This window comes from Taudactylus pleione, unplaced genomic scaffold (genome assembly GCF_031769625.1).
Source record: "Taudactylus pleione unplaced genomic scaffold, aTauple2 ptg000066l, whole genome shotgun sequence".
Taxonomy (NCBI): Eukaryota; Metazoa; Chordata; class Amphibia; order Anura; family Myobatrachidae; genus Taudactylus; species Taudactylus pleione.
Window position 1 is genome coordinate 33,740,952 of NW_028284468.1, and position 27,338 is coordinate 33,768,289.

A 27,338-nucleotide genomic window follows, 5' to 3' on the forward strand; every position below is an offset into this window, starting at 1 on the left:
CAAGTCTGAACTTGCCAGTTGCATGGTTAGTGCAAGAAGGGTTCAATTGTCGTACTTAATATTTTTTTACTCCTGTTCCCAAAGGATTCCTAGATGATGCTTATTCCAAAGAGAGATTGTATATAACTGTATAACATATTCTATATAAAAAAATTAAACGTACACTTTTTTAGATATTCAAGGTCAAAGGTCACATCATGTGACCTTGAACTATATAAGTCAATATTTAAATATAATACAATTTTTTATAAAAACTATGGTCCCTCAGCTTTAAAACAAGACCAACATGAAAGTTCTACCACAATTAGAAGCAAAGTTATGATTCATTTTAGTTGACCTTGCAAGCATAAATTTTACATTGTCACGTTTGCAACCCTCTTGCATGAACACAGTGTATCACTGAGGGCACACACACACACAAGGGGGTGATTAAATAAAATGTTGGAGAGAGATAATGTGGATAAGTTGCCCAACCAACAGGCTGTGCTAGAATAGATGACAGAAGCTGATTGCTATAAACAACTTCTCCATGTTCCCTCTCTCCAAGATTTGATAAATCTCCCTCATATTTTATTTTTCTTGTAATTATTTATGTCCTTTTATTTCTTCCAGCACACCAATGATTTTGCTCTTTACACTGAGGCCATCAAGTTTTTTAATCATCCTGAACACATGGTCCGAGTGGCAGTGCGGAACATAACTTTAAATATTTACAAAGGTAAGAAAGATTTAAGAACAATTCTGGTTAGTTTGTAGTAAGTTGATAATGTGGAATGGATCACACAATGACCTGAACAGATCATATGCACTTTGTTTCATATAGAGACGTGGTTTTTACCAACATTTTACTGGGAAAATCTGCTCTTTCTACTATAAATTTTTCAGTGGAATATCCTGATGTAAACTCTGTTCTAAAAAGCTTACTTACCTTAGGTCTAGAACTCAATCTGGTTGGTCCCCCAACACCCAGGCTCTTCCCTGCTTACTCCTGCTCACTTACCACAGGTAACATGTTGTCGGGGGACATCATGCTGCCTGCCTTACAGAGGTGGCGTGTAGGAAGACTGGATCAGCATTAGAAGATGAATGCTCACTCTTTCAGATGGGCAGCGTGCTGTATGTGTGCGATTGTGCGGAGCAGCAATAAGGACAGCCTGAACAACTGAACCCAAAACTGGTATTCAAAGATACTCAACCCAAAATTGTGTTTTCACTGGTTACAATGGAACGTTTAATCTCCTCCTGTGGCCTGCCAATTGCCTCCGCTCTCCTTCTTCTATTATGACAGAGCCTGACACATGTAGTTGTATCCTCCATAAAATAATCACGAGTTTGCAGGTCACTGTATCTCACAAGGTCAACATGCCCATATCCTGAAATACTCTGGGCCGCTGTGCTTTTATAGAACATTTCATGATCTGATTGGCTACGGCTTGTTATAGCTCTTTTTCACGTCAAACATAATTACAAACAGATGTGTGGAAGATGATTGGGACATTTTCTTTAGACCTTTAAGACAACAAAAAGAATCCATGAGGCAAAACAGCACATGTCCTCTTCATTTCTGTCATTTAAGGAACTATAGTCACTAAAGGGGAGATGTATGAATCATTCTTAATAGTGGACTAATGGAGAAGTTGCTCATAACAACCAATCAGCTTCTGCATTTCATTTTATAGAATGTACTTGATAAATGCTTCCTTGAAGCTGATTGGTTGAAATGGGCAACCTCTCTTTAGAAGGGTTGATACATTTCTCTTATGTAATCTCCCCATAACACCTTATCATAACACCTTATGTATTGAAACCAGTAAGGAGCAAAGTATCACATGCATTGTGTAAAAAACAAATATTAAAGCATATGGATGTATAACACTGAAAAAAATACCCATTGATTTGTTCTCTTACAGCAAAGCAGAAATATGAAGAGTATTGCTTATTAGAGGCATGTAGTTGAGACACATGAAAGTAGCAGATGCGTTACTTTTATACAGTGTAAATAAATTAGATAGAGACAGAGTGCATCTTAAGACTATAATCTAAAATGGATTCAATATGAATATAAAAATAATTATGCAGACCAATATCTATAAATCTAGGTATATCTATTGCATGTTTCTTTTACAAGTGGTTTCATCAGTGGTACAGTCCAGAGTTCAGTTGTGTGCTGCAGTGATGATCTTTCTGGTAATGGTATTATGCTCTTCTGAGAAGAATGTTTTGCAATTTGAAATACATAGTAATAATCTGATATTGCACCATTCTCCTCATCCCCTAATGCAGCTGTGACAGGATTTCACAGAAACATGAATAGTGTCTGATGTTACGCTGCTGTGTTCAGTTGTTAGGAAAGCTGTGATGGTACCTTTTAGGCAATCCTACTTTTTATATTTGTTACATATGGTTTTGGCACACTGTTAACCCTGAAGTTGGCAACATTTGTATTTGTCTTGGTCAAGTTATGAACAGTAATGCACGCCCTTGTAATGCAAAAATATTCGTTTGCTTCTCATTGCGGTTACGTTGCATCTGTACATGTCCCATCCAATGGCACTTGCTTGTTTAGAAACATTGTGGATGAATTATAAGGTGTAAATTGCTTCTCACAATTTCATATATTTGACACTTTACTGATGTTTGACAGTACTCTTATTAATTTACACCCTGTGACTTCTCATAACTGTGCAGTCTCGTGTTGTGGTTACACTTTTTGGGGTTGTGCTTATAGTTGGATGTTGGTACTGATTGCTATTGGAGTAGCATCCGCACCAGTACTGAAGCCCAAATGATCTGCCAGCCCTAATGCTAACCTCCCCACCACTGTTTTTATTTCTTTGGACATGGTGCCATGTTATGTGTGACCAACAAAATCTGTAACCATCACACTTGTACTGTTGTGCATGTACACTTAGCTGTACAAGGAACTGGGTGGTTACAGGCCAAGATTGTGGCTGAAGTATGCACTGGCTGCTGGGAGGAGATGGATGGAACAAGGACATTCTTTATGATTAGGTACTTGATATGGGCCTACTATTGCCCAAGTGCAGAAAATTATATAGTTTCATTTTGCAAGACAGGATTATTTACATGAGAGAAACGCTTGCAGAGGGCACATTTGTCCCTGCAAAAGGTGTTGAGTTCTCTGTAAGAAGCACATTTCTATTTCCAGCAATATAATGGTTTCATACACACAGAAAGTTACACATAAAGAACATATCAATGATTCCTCGCTCTGATGATTCATTTAAAACGTAAGTGAAGCTAAACTGAGCAGTGTTTCCAAACACACACAATTATGTTTGCACCTTGAAATATTCTAGCGGGGTGTGTGAGTACACTTTTGCACATAAAGAAGCATTTTGTGGTTAATACCAGCACTGTCAATAAACCTGTCTATTCAGTAAGGAAATAGTGTCACAATTTTATTTGCTGTTTATAATACAAGTTTAAAGGCACACAAATCTGATACAAGTAAATACAGGTTGAGTCTATGAAATATGGAATATTCCAAAATACAGAATATTTTTTTTCGCATGACTGAGAAAGTGAAACCTTTGCTTTCTGATGGTTCAATGTACACAAACTTTGTTTAAAGCACAACATTTTTAAAATACAGTATAAAATAACCTTCAGGCTGTGTGTGTATAAGGTGTATATGAAACATTAATGAATTTCATGTATGTACACACACTTTTTTTGATGCTCAAAATTATTAAAAACATTGTATAAAATCACCTGCAGGCTGTGTGTATAAGGTGTATATAGAACATAAATGCATTCTGTGTTTAGATTTAGGTCCCATTCCCAAGACATTTCATTATGGTATGCAAATATTCCAAAATACGGAAAATTCCGATATCCAAAATACTCCTGGTCCCAAGCATTTTGGATATGGGAGTCTCAACCTATGTAGAACACATTGGCTTAAAATGTGTTATTTAATCCCAATTTGGTAAATGGCAAATATAACATGTACAAATGAATTTGCTGTGCATAGTCCATATAAGTTTGTTGCATTATGGTCATTTGCGTTGTTATCTTGACTAACAACACTAGATGGCACCACTAAACCAAATCATAGAATTTATATCTACTACATACATTTTAAATAAACAGAGATGTATGGTTTGCCCATACTAATACACAGTTCTGTATTTGCTGTTAGAAGTAAATGCCGACTTCCTGTGAAACAGATTACCTTATCTTCATTTCAGAACTTTTGTGGTGTGATTTCCAATTGCCACTAGTTCACATATGACACAAGTGCATTTTTCATGTGAAAGCATTCAACAGAAAAGTGTTTTCCTGGGACCATAAGAAGAACAATTGTCATAAACTTGCATGAAACCACTTTGCATCTATTGTATAGTCGGTCATAGAAGGACAAGTCACTTAGAATAACCAGCACCATATTTCATCACTTGCTATACCCTGCAAAGGCGTAATAACATCTCAGGAAGAGAACTCATGTGGCTTTTGATCTACAAATAACTGGATAGTGAATGGAAATACTTTCCAACAATGATACTTCTTACGTTATTGTATGGTTTAGTAAAAAAAAAAAATTAATAAACATTTTGAAAAAGAATATATTGTTCCCTGCAGCATGTAAAATATATGCACTATAGGTCCATTATGAAACATTATTTGCTTCACTACTGCTATAACTAGCAGACTAATTATAATTGCATTAAGAATGTATGATATGTTCTTTAGAAGCCACCTGTTTTCACTTACAGTACTAGGAAAGTTTATTTCATGCCTCTAAAAAGACCTGTGGAGAAAATTTGTATATTTACTGCTCTGTCTTTATCATATTTGTGGAGCTTTTAGAGTTATTACTATACTGTACAGGGATGATTATCAACACAGTCTCTGATGCTATTAACTGTTTTCTATTTCTTGCCCTCCCTTCCATGCTGATTCCTGTGTGCCATAATGCAGTGTCATGTAAGTTTACCATTGCTTCTTCTGTGCATGTATCTTCATAGGTTAACTTGCATGAAATATATTGAATGCCTGGGTTTGTCATGTGGCTTTTACGAGGGTCACGTGTAGGTATCCTAATAGGGGTTTCCCCATCCAGCCATCTTTTGCAGTGATTTTTACACAGGATGTGGTTGTCTTTCCATCCTGAGAAGCCTCTGTGTTGCTTCTGTGATGGCATAGTTGGATACTATTGTCTATTATGTTGTCCACCACTGATTCATGTGACAAAACAGGTAACGAATCAAAATCAATTCCTCTCCATTAGAATAAATCGTAAGCTAGAACAACCAGAAATTGTATGCGAGCAAATGAGAAGTAGCTATTGACATTTACGCCTACATTCACGGTGGTAGTGGAGCAAATGGCGTTCATTTTTTTGTGAGGTTTTCTTAAAGATCGGTTGTCAGAATAGTTGAATGAAAACCTTTTTTAGTTCTGATGTAAACGATGGTTGCATTTTATATTCCCTGGAGGTAGGCTTTTAAAGCTGCACTAGCACATTAGCATTTGGAACATTATAGCTTTGCCCCCTCCCTGAAGCCTGAAGACTTCCTTACCCAGGCTCCATGCTTAGAGGGGAATTTAGTTAGCCGTAATAACCCATTTTTGTGTGTAAAAGTGAGTTTTTGGAGTTTTGGGTGAAAAAAATATTACCCTATTTAGTTAGCTGCCAAGTTAATGTGTGTTAATTCTGCTTAGGAGTTAATGCGTCTCTTATATCGAGACCACCTGAGCAGATGAAAAGTTGGGGAAAATACCTATTTTAATGTAGAAATTTAATTGGGCTTTAAACGGGAGCGCTCATACTGGCAATAAGTGACATTAACGGGCGATAGGTGTGCTATGTTAACACATGTTTTATCGCTGCTTATAGGTGGAGATGTATCCAACCTTCTAAATAGGTCATATGGAGAAGTTTCTCATAGCAACCATTCTGGTCCTTCGGGCCACCTTTCTCATAAACTACAAAATCTAGGAGCCAGCTTAAAGTTTAAGAGCTAGACCATCGTCTGCGACCAAAATATATGAAAACTTGTATAGATATGCCCCTTCAATGCCCCACACACCATCAGATCACCACACATCATACTTACCTACTTTTAAAAAAGCATTTCAGGGAGATTGTGAAAGCAGCACCTATGAGCGCGTGTTACAGTGGGCGTGTACTGATAAATCTGAGGGGTGTGTCCTAAACCTGACTTACATCCAAATGTAAACCAGCCCAAAAGCAGTTAGTAATATCTGTTTGTTGATGAAAACACACTAATACTTTTCAGAAATTCATAGGGATCATTGTGCCTTATAATAACCAATGCAAGGAAATGACACTAATGATCCAATTTGAATGTATATATCTCTGTTTTTTAATATAACAGCTTCATAATGGGGGTAAGGATGAAATGAGGGAGATTGCTAGACTCTTCAGGGAGACAGGGAGATTGCTACTATTTCAGGGAGTCTCCCTGACAATGAGGGAGAGTTGGCAAGTATGCCACACATGCCTCTTCAATGGTTATCAGATTCTGCCACATGTCCATAAATGTCATACAGTAGAGCCCCCAATTTATATTCTGCTGCACAGTAGGGCCCCAATTTATATTCTGCTGCACAGTAGGGCCCCAATTCATATTCTGCTGCACAGTAGGGCCCCAATTTATATTATGCTGCACAGTAGGCCCACAGTTAATATGCCACACAGTAGGGCCCCAATTGATATTATGCCACACAGTAGGGCCCCAATTGATATGCCCCAAATTCATAGTATGTCACACAGTACAGCTTCCCATCCCAAGAAGAAACTGGAGAAGAGAGTAGTGCCTCAACCATGGCACTAACACTAGAAGTGGGTGTTGGCGTAGAAAATGAAGCAGCTGAGTGCAGACAAAACAGTGAAGGCAATCCAGACTCTGAACTCTGGAACCAGTTGTGGGGGCCCCTATTAAATATCACACACACACACACACACACACACACACACACACACACACACACACACACACACACACACACACACACACACAACGAAATGGGGGTGTGTGCAGTAGCGCCCCCCAGTAGTGGCAGTTCCCACAGTGGTAATGCCCCTTATGCAGAGCCCCCAGAAGTGGTGCCCCTTATGCAGTGGTAGTGTCCCCTATGCAGAGCCCACAGTATTAGTACCCCTGTAGTAGTGCCCCCTGTAGTAATGACCACTGTAGTAGTGCCTACTATAGTGAAGCCGCTTACACACAGAAAAAAAAAAAAAAACAGACTTACCTAAAGCCCCGCTCCAGCATCCACTGCCTCCAGTCCGCCGGCTCCTTGCTGAAGCCGGAGCTCAGGAGTGAGCTCCGGGTGATGATGCGGGGCGGGCGCCCGTCAAATGGAGCCTCCCTGCGCTGTTGGGCTGAAGTGGGCCAGAGGAGGTGGGACTGGTTCAGTCTCCCGTTCTGGTCCACTTTTTAACCCCTGGTGGGGACATGTGGGGGCCTTGGGACAATAGCCCCTGATCAAGTATGCACTGTGTGAACCTTGCAACATATGTTTCAGCAGACATACATTACCGTTTATCATGTTATCTTAATGATGACCCTTCTTTGCGGGATCTAATCAACAAGCTCCGGGACCTGCAGTGTCCAGTTCCCTTGGGGATCACACTCCTCCTTTGTGCCAGCAGCCTGTAGAGGTAGGGAGATGAATCGGACTCCTCCAGCCAGCTCCCACCAACCCGCTTAGTGGCATTTTTTGTGGGCAGAAGCAAGTAGGCGGTGGCATGCACTCCACCTAATGTGACAGGCACACCCTGCTTACTCCTATAACCACCTCCGGAGGAGTGCAGCAATTGATGTTGGATGCAGAAGCACTACCCATAACACATGAACATGTTCACCTGACTTTAGACTTGGTAGATTATCGCTATTCTGAGTGGAATATCAAAGATCAGGTTGAAATATTCAGAATTATGTATGCACACCTGCATCAGTCTCACAATGTACCCTCATATCACTGCATTATCGTACGTACTATAAACAATATAGTTCAGTCAAATGTAGTATTCAAAATAATGACCAAAAAACATGCTCGACATAAAACAAGATAAATATTTTCAGCCTCCTTTGATACAATAATTTATATTTATCTGTTGACATGGGTTAACCCTGTTAGTCTATATATGGTAAAAGTGGGCCATGATGCAAATTGTAATAACTTGCAAGTGCAGAAATTTTGACCAACAATTTTTCTTAAAGGCAAAAGCAATAACAAACTGCCACTTTAAATATCGCTGTTAAATCACTGCAGTATAGCACTTGCTGCAACTTGCAGGCGATTACATTTTGCCCTGGATGGGATTTAATTGTCTCCATTATATCTTCCTTGTTGCCAGTACCTATAGATCCAGTAATGGATATGATTTGAAAATTCAGTTAAATTTCACAATAGGCTCCAATTCAAGTTTGTGGTTGAAGTTTGCCATTCATGTTAAAGATTTGTATTTTATAAATCTTTTTATTTCATTACAAATGGCGAACCAGAACCAGTTAAACTGTATTAATTTAAGTTGTAAAGGGGCCTATCCATTAACCGACTTTGTCAACAATCCGACCAAAACCAAAGTCGGGTAATGGAGAGCCGGCAAGGACCAGCGATGCTCGTGCACGCTGGTTCCTTGTCGTCTCTGACTATATACTGAACATGCCCGTCAACCTGACGACGCTCGTCAGGTTTGGCATGTTCAGAGATAGGAGGTCGGGCTCCTTCACTGAATGACGTTCAGTGAGGGCACTGCACCTTGGCGACCTGAAGGTCTGAACGCTAGACGTTTAGACTTTCAGTTCGCCTACTGGATAGGCACCTTAACATGATCAAACCAACTTGAACATGGTCTTAGAGTTGATAAACTGGTTCTGTATGTAATCTGCAGCCTGAGTCGGATATGCTTTGAAATATTTGTAGAAATACATGCAAATCCTATAATATTTGTTTAAATACTATACTTCTAATTCCCATATTAGAACTATGAACTTTTATACATTTTAATGAGTGACTTGGTATTCCAAGTGTCTAACAGAATAAGCTAAGAAACGAAGTGCCTGATTCAGACCCACTCGCGAGCGGCTGTCCGCTCGCAAGTGGGTCGATGGTGTGCACTGCGCATGCGCACGACAGGGAGCTCCGTCGTGCGCATGCGCGAGACGCGACGAGCGAAGGACTTTCCTTCGCTCGTTGTGTCTGATCAAAGGGGGCGTGCTGTCGATGTTGATTGACAGCATGCCCCCTTTGGTGGGCGTGCCGGAGGCGTGCCTCCCAGACGGGGACGTTCCCAAGGGAACTCCTACCGTCAGAAGCCGGCCCCACTGACATCACTAGTGATGTCAGTGGGAGTGATTTTGGCTCTGATAGAGCCAAAATCACTCCGGGCCTTGCGGTTGAGAAACTCAACCGCAGGCTTCGGCTCGCAGTGGCGATGGTCGCGATGGTCAAGACCATTGCGACCATCAACCTGCACGCTCGTATATGCTGTGGGTGGTGACCCACAGCTATACGAGCGTCCAGGAGGACGCTCCATAATTATGGAGGTGGGCCCTGATTCAGAGCGAGCGCTCTGGTCAGAGTGTCCGGCTCTGAATCAGGGCCTAAGCCAAGAAACATACTTAGTCCTGCTTAAACATTCATTTATATAACTGATAAAATCTGCTGCAAAGCACACATTTCATATGTGACACGCAGTAGAGCAGTCATAATTCTTTATTAATAATTAGAAGATGAGTTGTGTTGTGCGGAAACGTACGATACTAAAAGAGGAGATAGAAAATGCATTGAGAATGTTCTTATAGCTGTTATTAAACTCAAGATTTAAACTGCTTAGTGACTAGTTGCGGCATATAGTCCTCCCTGAGCCATTGTATTCTTTCCGAAAATGTCGACTCTTGTTGAGAGCCTAGATTTCTGGAAAGATTACTTTTTCCCTCATTCTGAGATTCATACTTGGCCGGAAGATCTGAGCCAAGACCAAACCGCTCATCTCTATTTTGTACAATATTCTATTATACTTGTACTATTTGTTGGGTGAGTTGTATTGTTTCAGTTGTGTTGTCGTTAGTGAAAATGACTATGGGACGTATGTCATTGAGGCTATTGATTTTTTAATTTTAGTGTTCATTCTAGCACCCTGCACCTGTTACAAACTGTGCAGTTCCTCTTTCCGGGATGTAGTCAGGAAGCCGAGGTCTAAATGCCGACTGCCGGCTTCCCGACTCTGTAATCCCGGCGTGGTACTAATGACAGGCGTCGAAAACTCGACACCTGTCATTATCCATACGCCGGAAGACCGACGCCCGGCATACCGAACGAAGGTAAGCTGGGCGTGGAAAGGTGCGCGGGGAGGGTTAGGTTTTAGGGCTCCCAACGGGGATTTAGGGTTAGGCACCTACCCCGGGAGGGTTAGGTTTAGGCTAGAGGAAGGGGGGGTTAGAGTTAGGCACCCCCGGGGGGAGGTTAGGGTTAGGCAACCCCCCTGGAGACTTAGGTTTAGGGTGCGGGTTAGGGGGGGTTAGGTTTAGGCTGCGGGGAAGGGGGGGTTAGGTTTAGGCACTTGGGGGGGAGGTTAGGTTTAGGCACCCCTAAGGGAGGGTTAGGGGGTAGAATTAGGTTAGAGATACTTACCTTTTGACGATCGGGATTTTCACCCTTGTCGGGCTGCCGCTGTCGGGATTTGAACCGCCGGCTATGCGAATATTCGATGTTAAGCCCACTGGCTAATGCCATAAACCCGCTTGTAGAATTTATAATCCAAAATAATCCGAGCCTGCACATGTGTATGTGTTTAAAAAATCATATTTAATGTTTTAATGTATAGGTACATTTAATTGATTCACCATTCACAGCGCTGTTCTTTTATTTTAATTTGTTTCTTCTCACTGGCTTGCAACCAATTTTGAACAGTGAGGTGAAATATTCATTAGGAGTTGAAGTTGTATCTCCATTTAAGCGCCTATAGCTACTTTCTTCCTCTTTCCTTCCTGGGCTGTCATTCTCGTCTCTGGTGCTTCTAGCACTTTTAGCTGACGCAACAAACTGCTGAGATACAGACCAGAGTGTGCTAGAAGCACCAGAGCAGAGAGCAACACTAAAGGCAGGAAAGAGGAACTGCAGAGGTTTTGACAGGTCCTGGGTGCTAGAATAAACACTAATACAGGGCTTGACACATCCCGGTCGCCATGGCGACCAAGATTTTAGTCCTGGCCACTAGATTTTATAAATGGACACTACAAATAAACTAATAAAGCTAACTAAAAAAACAAAACAAAAAACACTCATCCGTAGGTGCTTGCAGGAGGAGACGGGGCATGCATGGTCACAGGATGAGGAGTGTGTACCCGCCACATGCAATCAGAGTGGCTCTGCCTCCTTACTCCTGTAAATGTGTGTAGTAAAGGAGAAGCTGCCCCAACCTCCCAACAGCATCGACAGCGTGTAAGGGGGGGACGGACAGACTGACTTACTCACAGGCCAAGCCACTGTGCTGTCACTGCCCATCGGCAGCTACTGAGCCTGCCCGGCCTGACAGGACTACTTGATAGAGGTCTTTTGCCAGAGGCCTCAGGACCTGAAGGACTTGGCTGGCTGCAGGATGGTGCTGGGGCTGTCGCAGCTCCTCAGACTCACACCTGCGGGATCAACTTTAGAGGGAGCACGTGCAGACAGTCCAACGGAGGAGGACTCCGGCTTTGAAAGTAAGTGGCTAATACCCCTCCCAGCTCCCACAGTGTGAGGTAGATAAGCCTGCAATCCTGTCCCGGGGCTCCTACAGTGCCTGCTGTTACTTGAAGTTCCCCTACAAATTTCTCAGCCTGTTGCATTGACTTAACTGTCAGGGGAATGTCTCTATGGTGGTATGGGGAAGCCTTCCATTAACTCCACTGCTGGTGTTGCTGCTTTGGATGGGGGGGTGGGGTGGGATGGCACTATTTTATTAGGTACCCTGTGTATTGCTATCAATGCGGGGTTCTCTATTTGTGCCACCCATCAGTAACTGCCCCCTCCCCCCTCATCAATAACTGCCCTTCCAACTGTATAAATCCTGGTCACCAGTAACTGCCCTTCCAACTGTATAAGTGCTGGTCACCAGTAACTGCCCTTCCAACTGTATAAGTGCTAGTCACCAGTAACTGCCCTTCCAACTGTATAAGTGCTAGTCACCAGTAACTGCCCTTCCAACTATATAAGTGCTAGTCACTAGTAACTGCCCTTCCAACTGTATAAGTGCTAGTCACCAGTAACTGCCCTTCCAACTGTATAACTCCTGGTCACCAGTAACTGCCCTTCCAACTATATAAGTGCTAGTCACCAGTAACTGCCCTTCCAACTGTATAACTGCTAGTCAACAGTAACTGCCCTTCCAACTGTATAAGTGCTAGTCAACAGTAACTGCCCTTCCAACTGTATAAATGCTAGTCAACAGTAACTGCCCTTCCAACTGTATAAATCCTGGTCACCAGTAACTGCCCTTCCAACTGTATAAGTGCTAGTCAACAGTAACTGCCCTTCCAACTGTATAAGTGCTAGTCAACAGTAACTGCCCTTCCAACTGTATAAATGCTAGTCACCAGTAACTGCCCTTCCAACTGTATAAATCCTGGTCACCAGTAACTGCCATTCCATCTGTATAAATGCTAGTCAACAGTAACTGCCCTTCCAACTGTATAAGTGCTAGTCACCAGTAACTGCCCTTCCAACTGTATAACTCCTGGTCACCAGTAACTGCCCTTCCAACTATATAAGTGCTAGTCACCAGTAACTGCCCTTCCAACTGTATAACTGCTAGTCACCAGTAACTGCCCTTCCAACTGTATAAGTGCTAGTCAACAGTAACTGCCCTTCCAACTGTATAAATGCTAGTCAACAGTAACTGCCCTTCCAACTGTATAAATCCTGGTCACCAGTAACTGCCCTTCCAACTGTATAAGTGCTAGTCAACAGTAACTGCCCTTCCAACTGTATAAGTGCTAGTCAACAGTAACTGCCCTTCCAACTGTATAAATGCTAGTCACCAGTAACTGCCCTTCCAACTGTATAAATCCTGGTCACCCTTAACTGCCATTCCATCTGTATAAATGCTAGTCAACAGTAACTGCCCTTCCAACTGTATAAGTGCTAGTCACCAGTAACTGCCCTTCCAACTGTATAAGTGCTAGTCACCAGTAACTGCCCTTCCAACTATATAAGTGCTAGTCACTAGTAACTGCCCTTCCAACTGTATAAGTGCTAGTCACCAGTAACTGCCCTTCCAACTGTATAACTCCTGGTCACCAGTAACTGCCCTTCCAACTATATAAGTGCTAGTCACCAGTAACTGCCCTTCCAACTGTATAACTGCTAGTCAACAGTAACTGCCCTTCCAACTGTATAAGTGCTAGTCAACAGTAACTGCCCTTCCAACTGTATAAATGCTAGTCAACAGTAACTGCCCTTCCAACTGTATAAATCCTGGTCACCAGTAACTGCCCTTCCAACTGTATAAGTGCTAGTCAACAGTAACTGCCCTTCCAACTGTATAAGTGCTAGTCAACAGTAACTGCCCTTCCAACTGTATAAATGCTAGTCACCAGTAACTGCCCTTCCAACTGTATAAATCCTGGTCACCCTTAACTGCCATTCCATCTGTATAAATGCTAGTCAACAGTAACTGCCCTTCCAACTGTATAAGTGCTAGTCACCAGTAACTGCCCTTCCAACTGTATAAGTGCTAGTCACCAGTAACTGCCCTTCCAACTATATAAGTGCTAGTCACTAGTAACTGCCCTTCCAACTGTATAAGTGCTAGTCACCAGTAACTGCCCTTCCAACTGTATAACTCCTGGTCACCAGTAACTGCCCTTCCAACTATATAAGTGCTAGTCACCAGTAACTGCCCTTCCAACTGTATAACTGCTAGTCAACAGTAACTGCCCTTCCAACTGTATAAGTGCTAGTCAACAGTAACTGCCCTTCCAACTGTATAAATGCTAGTCACCAGTAACTGCCCTTCCAACTATATAAGTGCTAGTCACTAGTAACTGCCCTTCCAACTGTATAAGTGCTAGTCACCAGTAACTGCCCTTCCAACTGTATAACTCCTGGTCACCAGTAACTGCCCTTCCAACTATATAAGTGCTAGTCACCAGTAACTGCCCTTCCAACTGTATAACTGCTAGTCACCAGTAACTGCCCTTCCAACTGTATAAATCCTGGTCACCAGTAACTGCCCTTCCAACTGTATAAGTGCTAGTCAACAGTAACTGCCCTTCCAACTGTATAAGTGCTAGTCAACAGTAACTGCCCTTCCAACTGTATAAATGCTAGTCACCAGTAACTGCCCTTCCAACTGTATAAATCCTGGTCACCAGTAACTGCCATTCCATCTGTATAAATGCTAGTCAACAGTAACTGCCCTTCCAACTGTATAAGTGCTAGTCACCAGTAACTGCCCTTCCAACTGTATAACTCCTGGTCACCAGTAACTGCCCTTCCAACTATATAAGTGCTAGTCACCAGTAACTGCCCTTCCAACTGTATAACTGCTAGTCACCAGTAACTGCCCTTCCAACTGTATAAGTGCTAGTCAACAGTAACTGCCCTTCCAACTGTATAAATGCTAGTCAACAGTAACTGCCCTTCCAACTGTATAAATCCTGGTCACCAGTAACTGCCCTTCCAACTGTATAAGTGCTAGTCAACAGTAACTGCCCTTCCAACTGTATAAATGCTAGTCACCAGTAACTGCCCTTCCAACTGTATAAATCCTGGTCACCCTTAACTGCCATTCCATCTGTATAAATGCTAGTCAACAGTAACTGCCCTTCCAACTGTATAAGTGCTAGTCACCAGTAACTGCCCTTCGCAGACAATAGTCTGGCTCTTAAACTTTTAAGCTGGCTTCTAGATTTTGCAAAGATTTGTCGAGCCCTGCATAATATCAAAGAAAATCTTGTTCTTTTAAGTTTTAAGGAGGGTAACCTGAAGCCTATCCAGTTTACTTTGTTAAGGTGTCTGCACATACATATCTACTGCAGAGTTTAATGATGCAGAGCCATATACAATAGCATCACCAATGTGCAGAGCCATATGTGGTGCCAAACGTAGTGTTCAGAGCCATATGAGAGATGCCAAAAGTGGAGTGCAGAGACATATCTGGCGCCATACTTATTCACTGTCAGCTGTGATTCCATCTACCAATAAGTCCCACTACCAGCAGCTGTATTGGCTGATATTGTCCCTGTCTGATAGACAGTTAGGAATACATACTTTTTGTCAACAGTCAGTATGTTGATGGGGGAATGATGACAAGGATGTAATGTTAGTTAAAGCATTATAATTATATCAGCATTATAACGTGAAACATGATGTTTTGCGATAATCTATAACATTATAATGCCGACAGGTTTAAAATGCTTTACTTAACAATACCGTATACGTGCTGACGAAATAATAACTTCTTCCTGACAGTGTTCCATGTAGTATAGGGACATGAACAGCACAAGTAGCGCTATTAGCGATTTGTCCTAAAAGAGGGAGTTCATTTGTATAATGGAAAATAAGGATGTGTCTAACGATACTATTGTAGAACAGAATGGGATTGGCTGGCTTGTCTTTTCTTTCACTCACTGTTATCGACTCCATGATGGAACACTGTCACAAGAAGTCATGCTATAAATGGACTACTCTGCCTTGTACGTACATTTATAATCATCTCTGGCAAAACACACCTAAGAGCATATAATCATAACAAGACAGACAACGCAGTAAAACAGATATAGAATATCTGACCATTTGGACCTTGCTCCTTGCAGCTTTGGGACATTTTTTGCTTAAACCATACTTCTGGTTGGAGTTTGTTTTCAATATGGAATCTACTTAGCTTAGCTTCATCTATAAGTGGCTGGAATAAAATTGTATGTGAATCCTGGGTGGTTGTAGAAGTAAGATATTCAGTTAGACACTAGGGGATATATTTACTAAACAGCTGCTTTTCAAAGCCACTGATTGCGTTTTTGTGGACAGAACTTAACCGCAATACTACTAAATGCTAAATCAGGCATGCTTCGCATTTGCAGTATTGATGTTTTTTAAATTTGAAAAGTCGCCTTTTAGTAAATATACCCATAGGGAAGAGAAGAAAATAAATGTTGGTGAGCAGAACACTATTAAATTGACTGTGCAACACAAACTCAGTGCTTCCGTAATATACATACAAATGTGTGTTCCTTCATGCCTTTATTATATATAGCTAATACCTTACTGCTTTTTTAAACGTTTCTTCTTCTTGCTGATATTAGTCACTATTTAAAGATTTACTTTAAGCCAGATTTACAAGACTTCTCCTTACGGAGGCAGCCATAAAAATTTTTATTATTTATTTAATTGGAGTAAGCAAATAAAAGAGGAAATATTGTTAGACATTTATGGGATAAGCTATACTCATTAAAACACTGCTGAGTTTACAGATGCAGTACATCTAGTCATTACCCCATTTTAGGTTAATGGAATGGGTAACGCAAGCATTGTGCTAATTTGTTCGGTGTTTTAGCTGACCTTTTACCTTTGTATTAATGCAAAATTTGTGCTTTGTGGAAGAGCATGTCCCCTTTTTTTATTAACCCATTTTTTTGTTTTTATTTTTAGTTAACAACCAGCCAATGCTACACTATATTAGAGATAAAACCGCTGTGCCGTATTTTTCAAATTTGGTTTGGTTCATTGGGATCCACGTTATTGAGCTTGATAAGTGTGTTCAGACAGATGAAGAGTAAGTATGTGTCTATTCATTGTAATAGAAAAATTACCTTTAGTAGGATTTTAATGTTTGTCGTAGCTCTGAATGAATCCTGTGTAAAGGTTACAATAAACTTAATATAATATTGTTCCACGAAATAAACACCTATCTCGCTCTCTTCAAATACTTAAAAACATGTAGAGGATTTATATTAGTAGTAGTAGTAGTCTTTGTATCTAGATAAGAATCCAATCAAATATAAAAGTTACTTATAAATGGACAGTAAAATATATATATATATATATATATATATATATATATATATATATATACACACACACACACACACATGCTGTATATATGTTTTTTTCAGGCAGGATGGTCCGGAACGCCATTCCTGAAGCTCTTTTTGAAAATGCTGTCATCAGGAATGGCGTTCCAGAACCTGCCTGGCAACTGTGTGAATTGGCAATGGCTGTGAGCTTGTTGCAATCACGGACTGGCAGCCATCCAGTGACCGTCATGAAGAGACAGCTGCGATGTGGACGCGGAATTTAGAATATGGCGCCGGTTACGAGATAATCACAGCTTGCGGACCGGCAGCCATAGGATCCTCTGATGTTAAAAGCAGTGGGGAATCCTCAGCAGAGGGGGCATGATCAGGGACTTGCAGATCCTAACCTGAACAACACAGAAACTGATAAAGCGAGCACAGAAGAAGGTACAGGGGACCAGGAAAGAAGTAGGATGAGAAAGAGCAGTAGTGAGCAGTGAAGGGACATCCAGCAGTGATGAAGAGAAGGAGGGAAATCAAGAATAAGGTACAGAAACAGCAGATGAGGATAAACTAGATGAAAAACAAAATATGGTGTAGGGAGATGAAGGGGCTACAGGTGAGGTTGAACAATGGAGTAGTGCTAGAGGGGAGCCGAGGATGGAGCTATTGGTTAGGTAGAAACTTGGGGGTTGATGTATTAAGCAGTGATAATGAGTAGAGAAGTGGGTCAGTGCAGAAGCTGCCATATCAGTCAATTAGCTTCTACTTATCATTTTATAGAATGTACTTGATAAATGCTTCCTCAAAGCTGATTGGTAGCTATGGGCAACTTCTCCACTCTTTTCACTGCTTGATACATCAACCCCAGGGAGTAGTGTTGGCGAGGTAGCAGGGGAGGGTGGTACTTGTAATACCATAATACCTACTGTGTTTTATGTGGTTCTGGCTTTTTCAATGTATTTTATGTGGATCTGACTATTTCAATATTAATATGGATCCTGCTTTTCTTCTATATGTATTATTGTGACTTGATGTGGCTTTCCCTATATAATTAGTATACAGTCAGTATCCCAGGGGCCGCGATGTCGGCACTGATATTGCCGGTGAGGGTATCCCGTCCGCCGGGATGCCGAAGGTAAGTAGCGGGGTGGGGGGGGGGGGTAGGATTAGCGTTAGGCACTTGGGGGAGGGTTAGGTTTAGGGGGAGGGGAAGGTTAGGTTTACACACTAGGGGGGATGTTAGGGTTAGCTACCAAAGAGGGAGGGTCAGGGTAGGGAGAGGGTTAGCATACTGACAACAAGTGTCGGTATGCTAGCGCTGTCAGGACACCCCAGAGCAAGGTACTGTGGGAAACAAACTATCTTTGGCTCCACCCAGCTCCCCCCTTAGACTTCATTATGCTCTGCACTCTGCTCAGCAAATAGCTCTGATTTCTTGCATTAATAATCTAACATACAGTATCCCCAGCCTCTGAAATCTGGAGGTCTGTTCATTTTAAAACACAGGATCCCATCCTTTTCCCTGGAGACATATTTTTACCCTTGCACGCAATATCCACTTCAAAAGGAGTCTCACATTTGGATTTTCACACCTACACAATAGGAGTGCCTTCTAACACCTTTCCATAAACCTGCTTTGTCCTGGAATAATTTGTGTGACTCTAAATTATCAACTGAAAAGAAAGTTGACTTATTTAGTTACTCCTTGTTCAATATATACCTTTTTGTACAAGAGAGAAGCAACTGGACATAGCAATAGCCAAATTAAATTAGACTTTTCATGAATCCCATTATAACTTCTGGATCACACACAGAATTGAGAAAAAATTAAAATTGCTTGATCTTCTCTCATCATCAAATGTAATTCATGCTCTCTCATTGATGTCCTAATGTATTTTTACACCTCCAGCTTTATACTTTCAATCCGCCCACCACAAGCAGTAGTTCCTATTAATCCAGCACAGGCTTCCATTCTTAAATCCCTTGGCATTTCAAAAAAACTCAATGGGGCAGACGTCGGAAGTGAAGGCCGAAAATCTCTTATCCACTGTAACCACCTAAGTTCCTTGCCTTCAGGGAACTTAGGTGGTTACAGTAACTTGGGGAGAACACTGAACTTATAGTCCACCAAATGGAAATTACTCATTTGAGTGCATCGCTGCTTGGAGTTCTACAGATTAGGATTCAGAGTACTTCTCTGCATCGCCGCACTGAAGATGGAAAGATATTTCTACAAGAATTTGCAGATGTTGTTGCTGGACTAGTTCTGGAGCATCAAAGATGGCTGATCCTTGGGGATTTCAATGCATGGGTTGATGATGAACTCTCACACCTTAGCCAAGACCTCCTTTGCACAATGAATGCTCTGGGCCTCAAACAAGTCGCTCCTTCTGCTACACATATAAGTGGTCACACTCTTGATCCTGTGTTCCGGATTGGATTATAAGTCTCTGACCTAAATATAAACCCAGTCATGTGGTCAGACCACCATTCAATTCACTGCTCAGTCGCAACCCCATGCACTTGACAAGGTATCGTCCAAGGAGGGGTGTGACTCCCCAGACTCTTGCAGCAAACCTGGATCTCTCTTCATTAATGGGGGCCTGTGAAGATCCTTGTTCCCTAGTTCATTACTATAATAAGGATGTGACAGCTGCAATGGATATTATGGACCCTGTGCGTATACGACCCCACATACCACACCGTCAGGCCCCTTGGTTTGACAATAGTGTTAGTAAACCTAAGAAAAGGGGTCGTAGACTTGAAAGACGCTGAAGGTAAAACTAATGAAACATATTGGAGAATTTCAGTCAACAATCACCTGTAAAAAAACAGGTCTTCTTCTTCTTAAATTTGATCAAGGCAGCAAACTGTAGGCCAGCTCAGCTTATCCGTACAGTGGAGATGCTTTGCAAATCTGCAGCTTGGTGAAACCCTCTCCCAGGCAAGATGCAATGAGTTTGCAAAATTCTTTGCAGATAAAGTATCCTCCATCCGGGCTGGAATCCCCACAGTGCCATCAAAGGAGTGCCAAACTACCAAGCTTGCCAAGGTAAGCCTCCTGACTTCATGGAAAAGCTTTGACATAATGGATGCAAAAGACATTGCTAAAATGTATCCAAATGTTGTGACGCACCACCTGTCATCTGGACCTTTCCTCAACCAAGCTTCTCATTTGGTGTATGGACATGATTGGCTCTGTAATTGCAAAAATAGTTCAATGCTCTTTGCAGAGGCATTTTTCTAGAACCACTAAGGGAAGCAATTAGACCATTTCTTAAATAACCTAATTTAGATCCCGACTGCATGACCAACTATAGACCTGTATCAAACCTTCCTTTTCTAGGTCAGTAAGAAAGTGGTGACAATGCAACTGGGAACCCGCATGTCTACCCATAATATTTATGATCCATTTCAGTCTGGTTTCAGGACAAGACCTAACACTGAAACAGCCCTGGTATGTGTTCTTAATGTTGTTCTTCTGATGGCAAGAGACAGAGGTGATTGTTCAATCTTAATCCTTCTGGATCTCTTTGCAGCATTTGATCCTGTGGACCACGGGATTCTAATTGTGCAGCTGAAAAATTTCTGTGGACTAGATGGCACAATCCTTAGCTGGTTCAAATAATTTCTCTCCGGCAGGTCACAGAGCTTTTCTTCTGGAGTAAACTCTTCATCACCAGTGCCACTTCCATGCGGTGTACCACAGGGTTCTATATGATCTCCCATGCTTTTTGCAGTATACATGCTACCATTGGGCTAAATAATCAGATGTCATGGCCTGGTCTACCACTGCTATGCAGATAATACACAACTGTATCTGATCTTTGCTCCTGGTACTAAGGACCCAATAACAACCCTAAATGGCTGCCCAGCTGAGCTCCAGGAGTGGATGAGTGACAGTTGGCTGCTACCGAACCCTGATAAAGCAGAGGTCCTTATAATAGGTCACAGAACAAGGCTACATCATAGCCAACCAACAGGACTTATGCTTGGAGGTTCAGAACTACAAAACACTGAACATGTGTGGAATATTGGTGTTGTCCTGGATAGTGGTTTGACACTTAAACATCAGCTGTCAGCCACATTCAAATCCTCATTCTTTCATCTGTGAACATAACCAGAATCAAGCACTTAATTCCATCAGAAACTCTGCCTAAAGTTGTACATTCCCTCAGGAGATCTGCCTAAAGTCATACATGCATTTATATAATCTCACCTAGACTACTGCAATGCCCTCTACCTAGGTTTCCCAGCAAAAGAATTGCACCACTTGCAGATGGTACAAAATGCAGCTGCCAGGCTATTAACCAACCAGCACTGTTCCAGCCACATAACACCCATTTCTCTACTCCCTTCACTGGCTGCCTGTCAGATGGCAAATTGTTTTCAAGGTTGGCTTACTGACTTTCAAAGCCCTACATGACCAGGACCCAAGGTACCTGAAGCAGCTTCTGATTCCTTACAATCCGGCTCTATTACTCTGATCAGTTGACGAAGGACTTATAACAGTACCTAGAATCTCCTGGAATTCGTCTGGGGGTCGAGCTTTCACCTTTGTGGCTCCGACTCTATGGAACTCTCTTCCACGTCCAGTTCGAGAGGTCTTCACACTAGAATCCTTCAAAAATAGACTCAAGATTTGCTTATTTACCCAAGCATTTTCATTAATGTCCCTTGTTAAGCTTGTTTTGTATTTTGTGCTGTAAAGGCAAATGTAAAGCTCTTTGGGGGCAATCCAATTAAGCACGAGGGGTGCGAATCGGGTGAGTTTTGTCATTTCTATTTGCATTTTGTCAATGATCCCTTTGAGCCCTTTAGGAGAAAAGTGCTATATAAATACAATTATTATTATATTACTTGCAATTTATTTTTTTAAATTGGCAACACAACAGTTGATGCCCCACCCCCACGGTAGCTCTGCCCACATTGCCCGCAGTTCCCCCCACTACTTCTTCCCCCCCTACCCCAAGGGTTCGTGATCCTATTTTTCTACAAAAATAGCACTGTGTGTGTATTTATGTATATATGTGTGTGTGTGTGTGTGTGTGTGTGTATGTATGTATGTATATATATATATATATATATATGTGTATATATATATATATATATGTGTGTATATATATATATATATATTAATAGTAATAAAATATACATACATACACACACACACACACACACACACACGCGCGCGCATAAACTAATAGTTGGGTGTTTTGAAAGTTAAATGCCTAGTTTTTGGAGCAAGTGCGGTGCCACAAACCTGGAGCTCTGCCAACACTACCAGCCAGGATCTAATGTATTTGGAAATATATCATCGTACTATGTTATTGGACAGTCTAGGATATAACATTCATGAAATAGTTTAATGTTCAATTAATATTCCTGTTTAGGATTATTAGCATAGCAGCCTACAATTGCCTCCATATTTAATAGCAATCATTTTCTCCAGTGCTGGATAATTCATCACAGCAGGTTTTACTGGTGCTATTTCAGGGTGTTTCATCAAACAAGCATAAATAACCATAAACACCAAATGCTTTACACTTTACAGCCTATGAAAATGCTGGCTTTACATGTTTATTTTTTTTTCTCTGCCCTCATCGCTTTATTGCAAGTAGTGTTGTTTATGCGCTGCCGGATTGATCATTAACATTATAAAAATTGCAGAGTTGCAAAACGAGGATTTATCAATGACAACCCCATGTAAAGTATCTTAAAGCAAGCTGGGCTGCGGCCAGGTCTGCATCATTCATGCCACTGTGTTGATTTTTTTCCTTTATAAACAAGTACTTAATCCTGATGCCTTTAATCTCTTACATTCTGAATGATTGTATGACTGCCTCTTAATTGGATTGCATGAATTATTCACAGCTTCCTCAGGGTCATCGGCCCCCACAGGAGCCTCTTCATGTACTAATTGAAGCCTTGCTTGTTGTGCTTGAGTGATTGGAGTGGTAGGGTAATCCATATTCTGAAACAATCCATTAAAGTGATTGTAATTTGGCTAAATTAATAGGCCATGCTGTTGAGTGGGAAAGGATTGTAGCAGAGGATGTGGGGAAGCTTCTGGCGTGTGAGTTTTGTATTATGGTTTAAGTGGAGCTAATTCCTGGGAGGAAACTTGTGCAAAGTCTTTTGAGAATGTATTCTTCAAAATCTGCATTACAGTATTATATAAATACAAAAATGGAGATCCCAAAAATGCCATTTTAGATAACTGTTACAAAAAAATATTTTAAAAAAAAGTTTAATATTTGCTAGAGATGTACAATATTCATTATTAAGCTTAGGTCAAAGCCATGGTGTATATAATTTGTGTCATAGTGATGACAAGAGGGAGAGGAGGAACATTTTCAATCTCAACAATTACAGTGTGTTAATGAGAACCAAGAGACAAATAATGACTAGATATACACGGGAAGAGGAGGACAATGGTTCCAAGGATACATCTGTAAGGAGGGAAAGAGGAAAAATGGCACTGGAAATGTACATCTACAAAGGGAGGAGGACTGAATGGATGATGGCCACCACACATTTCACAATTCATTTTATTGGAGAATGGGACAATAACAGGGGAGTATACAATGGAGACAACAGGAGGGATGGGAAGCCAAAATACTTCCTTAGGCAACAATTGTTTTCACAGTGCACCTGATTAGTGTATCTGTTAAAGGGCTTATCCATTACCTGACTTTGTGAACAATCCGACCAAAACTATGGTCGCATTGTTCACAAAGTCGGGTAATGGATAGCCGGCAAGGACCAGCGATGCACGTGCACGCTGGGTCCTTGCCGTCCCCGACTATCTACTGAACATGCCCGTCAACCTGGCGATGCTCGGCATGTTCAGAGATAGGAGGTCGGGCTCTTGCACCGAATGACGTTCTTGCACCGAATGACGTTCAGTGAACGCCGTTTAGTGTGGGCACCGCACCTCGGCGACCTGAAGGTCTGAACGCTAGACGTTCAGTCTTTCAGGTCGCCTAGTGGATAGTCCCCTTTACTTAGTAGCAAAGGAGAACTGCAGACATTTTTCATAGGGCTTAAATTTGGATCCAGATTTCTTTTGCATGCCTTTTTTATTTGTAGAAATATCCAGCATGTTTTATACAGATTTTATTTATTTATTAATTTTTCCTATTTAAAATGGATTCTGGCTTCCTCCCCCTCCCTGCTGTAATTTTAGGGGTTTTCTTAATGAACTCAAGCAAGTGGAAGGACGTCTGCTCCTCCACTATCCTGGTTCCTCTCTGCAGTGAACCCAAGGGCTGGTAGAGGTGATAATAACCTCCATGATGGTGCTCTGTCTCCTGCCAACTTCCCTGTTGGCGCTCTGTATCCCCCCAACTTCCATGATGTAGCTCTATTTTCCAACTCCCTCCCCCATTTAAAACTCATGCTGTGTACTCCAATCTGTCTACAGCAGCAATCAAAAGCATAAATTACAGATTGGTAGATTTTATTTCGAGTGGCAAGCCTATACTTATCGAGTTGCCAGATTTGTTTTATGTTTTTGCTTTTCTTCTGGTTAACTCTACAGGTGTCACTTGGGAAAAAAACAAAACAATATTTGTGGGTGGATTCCTGAGCACAAGTGCGGATATTAGTAGAATGGAACTGAATCTCTTTCACTGTATTTCTCACTCTTTCTTTCTCTCTATTTCTTTATTTTTCTCTCATTCTCTTTTTCCCAGGTTCTACTCCCTCCAGTGCCTAAAGTGGCATCATATTTTTTTTATTTAGTGTTTTTTTTTTCCTTTTGTGTGTGTTTTGCACCACCAAGCTGCTGCAGTTCCCATGAGTTATACTATGGTGCTCAGTTCTTTCTAGCATCAGGGGAGCTAACAGCAAGGACTGGGGTGGGATGACTGGAGTCAGAACGGACTGTGGTTGGAGGCAGTGGTATTGGTACATTTAGTGCACAAAGATAGCCTTGCTCTTGACTGATCCACAATGGTAGCCATATAATTAGGGGTTGTCCATTTTTTAGACCACTCCCCACCCTTGTATCTGTCACACAGCTCCCAAGTGAAGAGCTCTAGATTAGCTGCAATTGACTGGTTTGCTGCTGCATTCTCTGCTTCAGAATCTGGGTTCTTTGGGCTTGTTTGTGTGTATGTGTGTATGTGTGTGTCTGCCTGTGTGTTGCCATTTGGTGTACTTTTATATAAAAAAGGGATTTGTCCTGAAATTGCCAATCATTAGAAGAACATAAAATATACCTGCATCAAAATATACTTGGCAACCAAATCTTTTACAACTACATGTATTATTAGTTCAGGCCCATGATGCATGCATGTGTCATAAGTGACATTAATGCAGCCATGTATCATGTGTCCGTCATTTGATCAGTATTTTCTTTAAAATTCCATCTATTTTGCAGACACAAAAACCGGGGAAGTCTCAGCAACTTAGTATCACAACACCTGGATCACTTGAATTATCTTAACGACATTTTGATTATCAACTGTGAGTTTCTTAATGATGTCCTGACAGACCATCTACTCAACAGGCTACTGCTCCCTCTGTATGTGTACTCGCTGGTGAACCAGGATCAGGTAAGGAAACTGCTTTGTGCAGATATTGTTTAGTATAGGGCAGTGGTTGGGGACTTGCAGGGGTGTCACAGGCCAAGTGATTCAGTACCAAATAAAATTATTTATAGTCAGTGTCGTAGGCAAAACCAGTGCTGATCTCTATAAATCATAAAATACGTGGACAAACAGATGTGCAATCCTGTCCACCACCACATAACGGAATTTATAGGTGACAGATAAGCACAATTTACTTAAATTAGTAATTTGCTGAGTTTCTCAATAACAAACTTTTGGCCTAGTGGTGCCTTGATAAACATGCTGATACTCTAGGGCGCTGCGACTTAAGAAAGTTTGGGAACCACTCAATGCAGAATCTGCTACTATGATGTAATTTAGAACTAGCAATCACCTTCCTATGCAATGAAGGCAAATGACTCTATGGAATGTGCTGCAATGTCTGTATCTGAAAGGAATCATCTTACGGAAATATTCTCTGTAAAGCACTGTGTAATATGTGCGCACTACATAAATATCTTGATAAAATAAATATATTTTATAGCTTTTAAAAATTCAGTTTTTCTACTTCAGGGTCCATAGGGTATCCACAGGATACCTTGGGGTATAGGTGTGACGTCAGTCATCGGGCACCATAGAGTTAAGCTTTCAGCCTCCCAGGATGCACTAGGGTCCCCCTCCTATACCCCGCCCCCGAGCCAAGGCACCTCAGTTTAGTTTGGTGCCCGGCCGGAGTCGGGTGCACCTGTTGGAGTGGGGGCTAAGAAGAGCCCCTGAAGCTTTTCTGCATGCAGCTGTGGCTGCACATCTGGTTGTACAGCATGGACAGTCAGTCCTGACGTCCATGCTGTCTTCCCTACACCCCCGCCGGTACCAGAACGCCGGTACCGATCCGGGGATGCTGGTGAGCATCTGGAGTCACAGCTAGCGGTGACCCCAGATGTTCCGGACCATGGCCGGATTCAAGGGGGACAGCAAGGTAAGCAGCGGGGTCCCGCGGTGGGTCCCCGCTGTTACATGGTCCAAAGTCCCCAGGCAGGGGGCTCCCTGGGGACTGGCTGCAGCGTGGAGCCAGGTAAGAATCTGCGCTTCCACTACCCCCCTGGGACAGCGGACCGCAGCAGAGCGGTAGCGCTGCGGCGTCCCAGGGGTTAAATGCATGCCAGGGGAGCGCGCCTTCCCTGTCTCACAGCCGGCGCCTCCCCCGCTGCACACAGCCCTCTCTGCACACTGCCGACTGGCCCTGTGGCAGCGCTCCTCCCCCAGGACAGCCTCCTCTCTGCTCCTCGGCGGCCATCTTCCTGAACGCATGGTGAACGCTGCTGGATGCCTGGAAGGAAGCCTCTTGGTCTGGGTCCCCCCGCATACCTCTCCTCCGCTTGTGGTCAGGTCTGTGTATGCAGCGCTGTGTCTTACTAGACCCTGTGTCTGCGTAGTTGAGTGATCAGCCCTGGTTAGTGCAGGAATTGATTTTCTTTGCATTGTATGTGACTGTGCTAGCGCTGCTGCTTGTATCTTCTATTGTGACTGTCAGCTTTATTACTGTCCCTGTTCTTTCTGCTAAGCCCTTGCGGTGCGGTGCTGCAGGGTGGTCTCTCACCTCTTTAAAATACAATTGGTGAGAGGGGTCACATACTAAGTGCCATCATGTCTGAAAGTGATTTTCCTCTCCGGCTACAGTGTGCTACATGTAAAATTCCTTTAGCGGAGGGGGAGGGTAGCGCGGAGGGCCTCTGCCGGCAGTGTTTGTCGATGGCGCGGCCTATTACGGTTACAGCACCGGTAC

The 27,338-nt window shown here is 42.2% G+C and overlaps 1 protein-coding gene across 6 annotated transcripts in view; it reads left to right on the plus strand.

Moving 5' to 3' along the window:
• Positions 1 to 27,338, plus strand: part of CLEC16A (C-type lectin domain containing 16A) — a 437,038-nt gene that overhangs the window by 50,428 nt on the left and 359,272 nt on the right. For all 6 annotated transcript variants that reach the window (XM_088466918.1, XM_088466921.1, XM_088466922.1 and 3 more), the window contains exons 5-7: positions 613 to 718; positions 16,630 to 16,753; positions 25,384 to 25,558. In XM_088466918.1, coding sequence (XP_088323044.1) covers positions 613 to 718; positions 16,630 to 16,753; positions 25,384 to 25,558 — 405 coding nt within the window. The remainder of the gene's footprint in view (positions 1 to 612; positions 719 to 16,629; positions 16,754 to 25,383; positions 25,559 to 27,338) is intronic.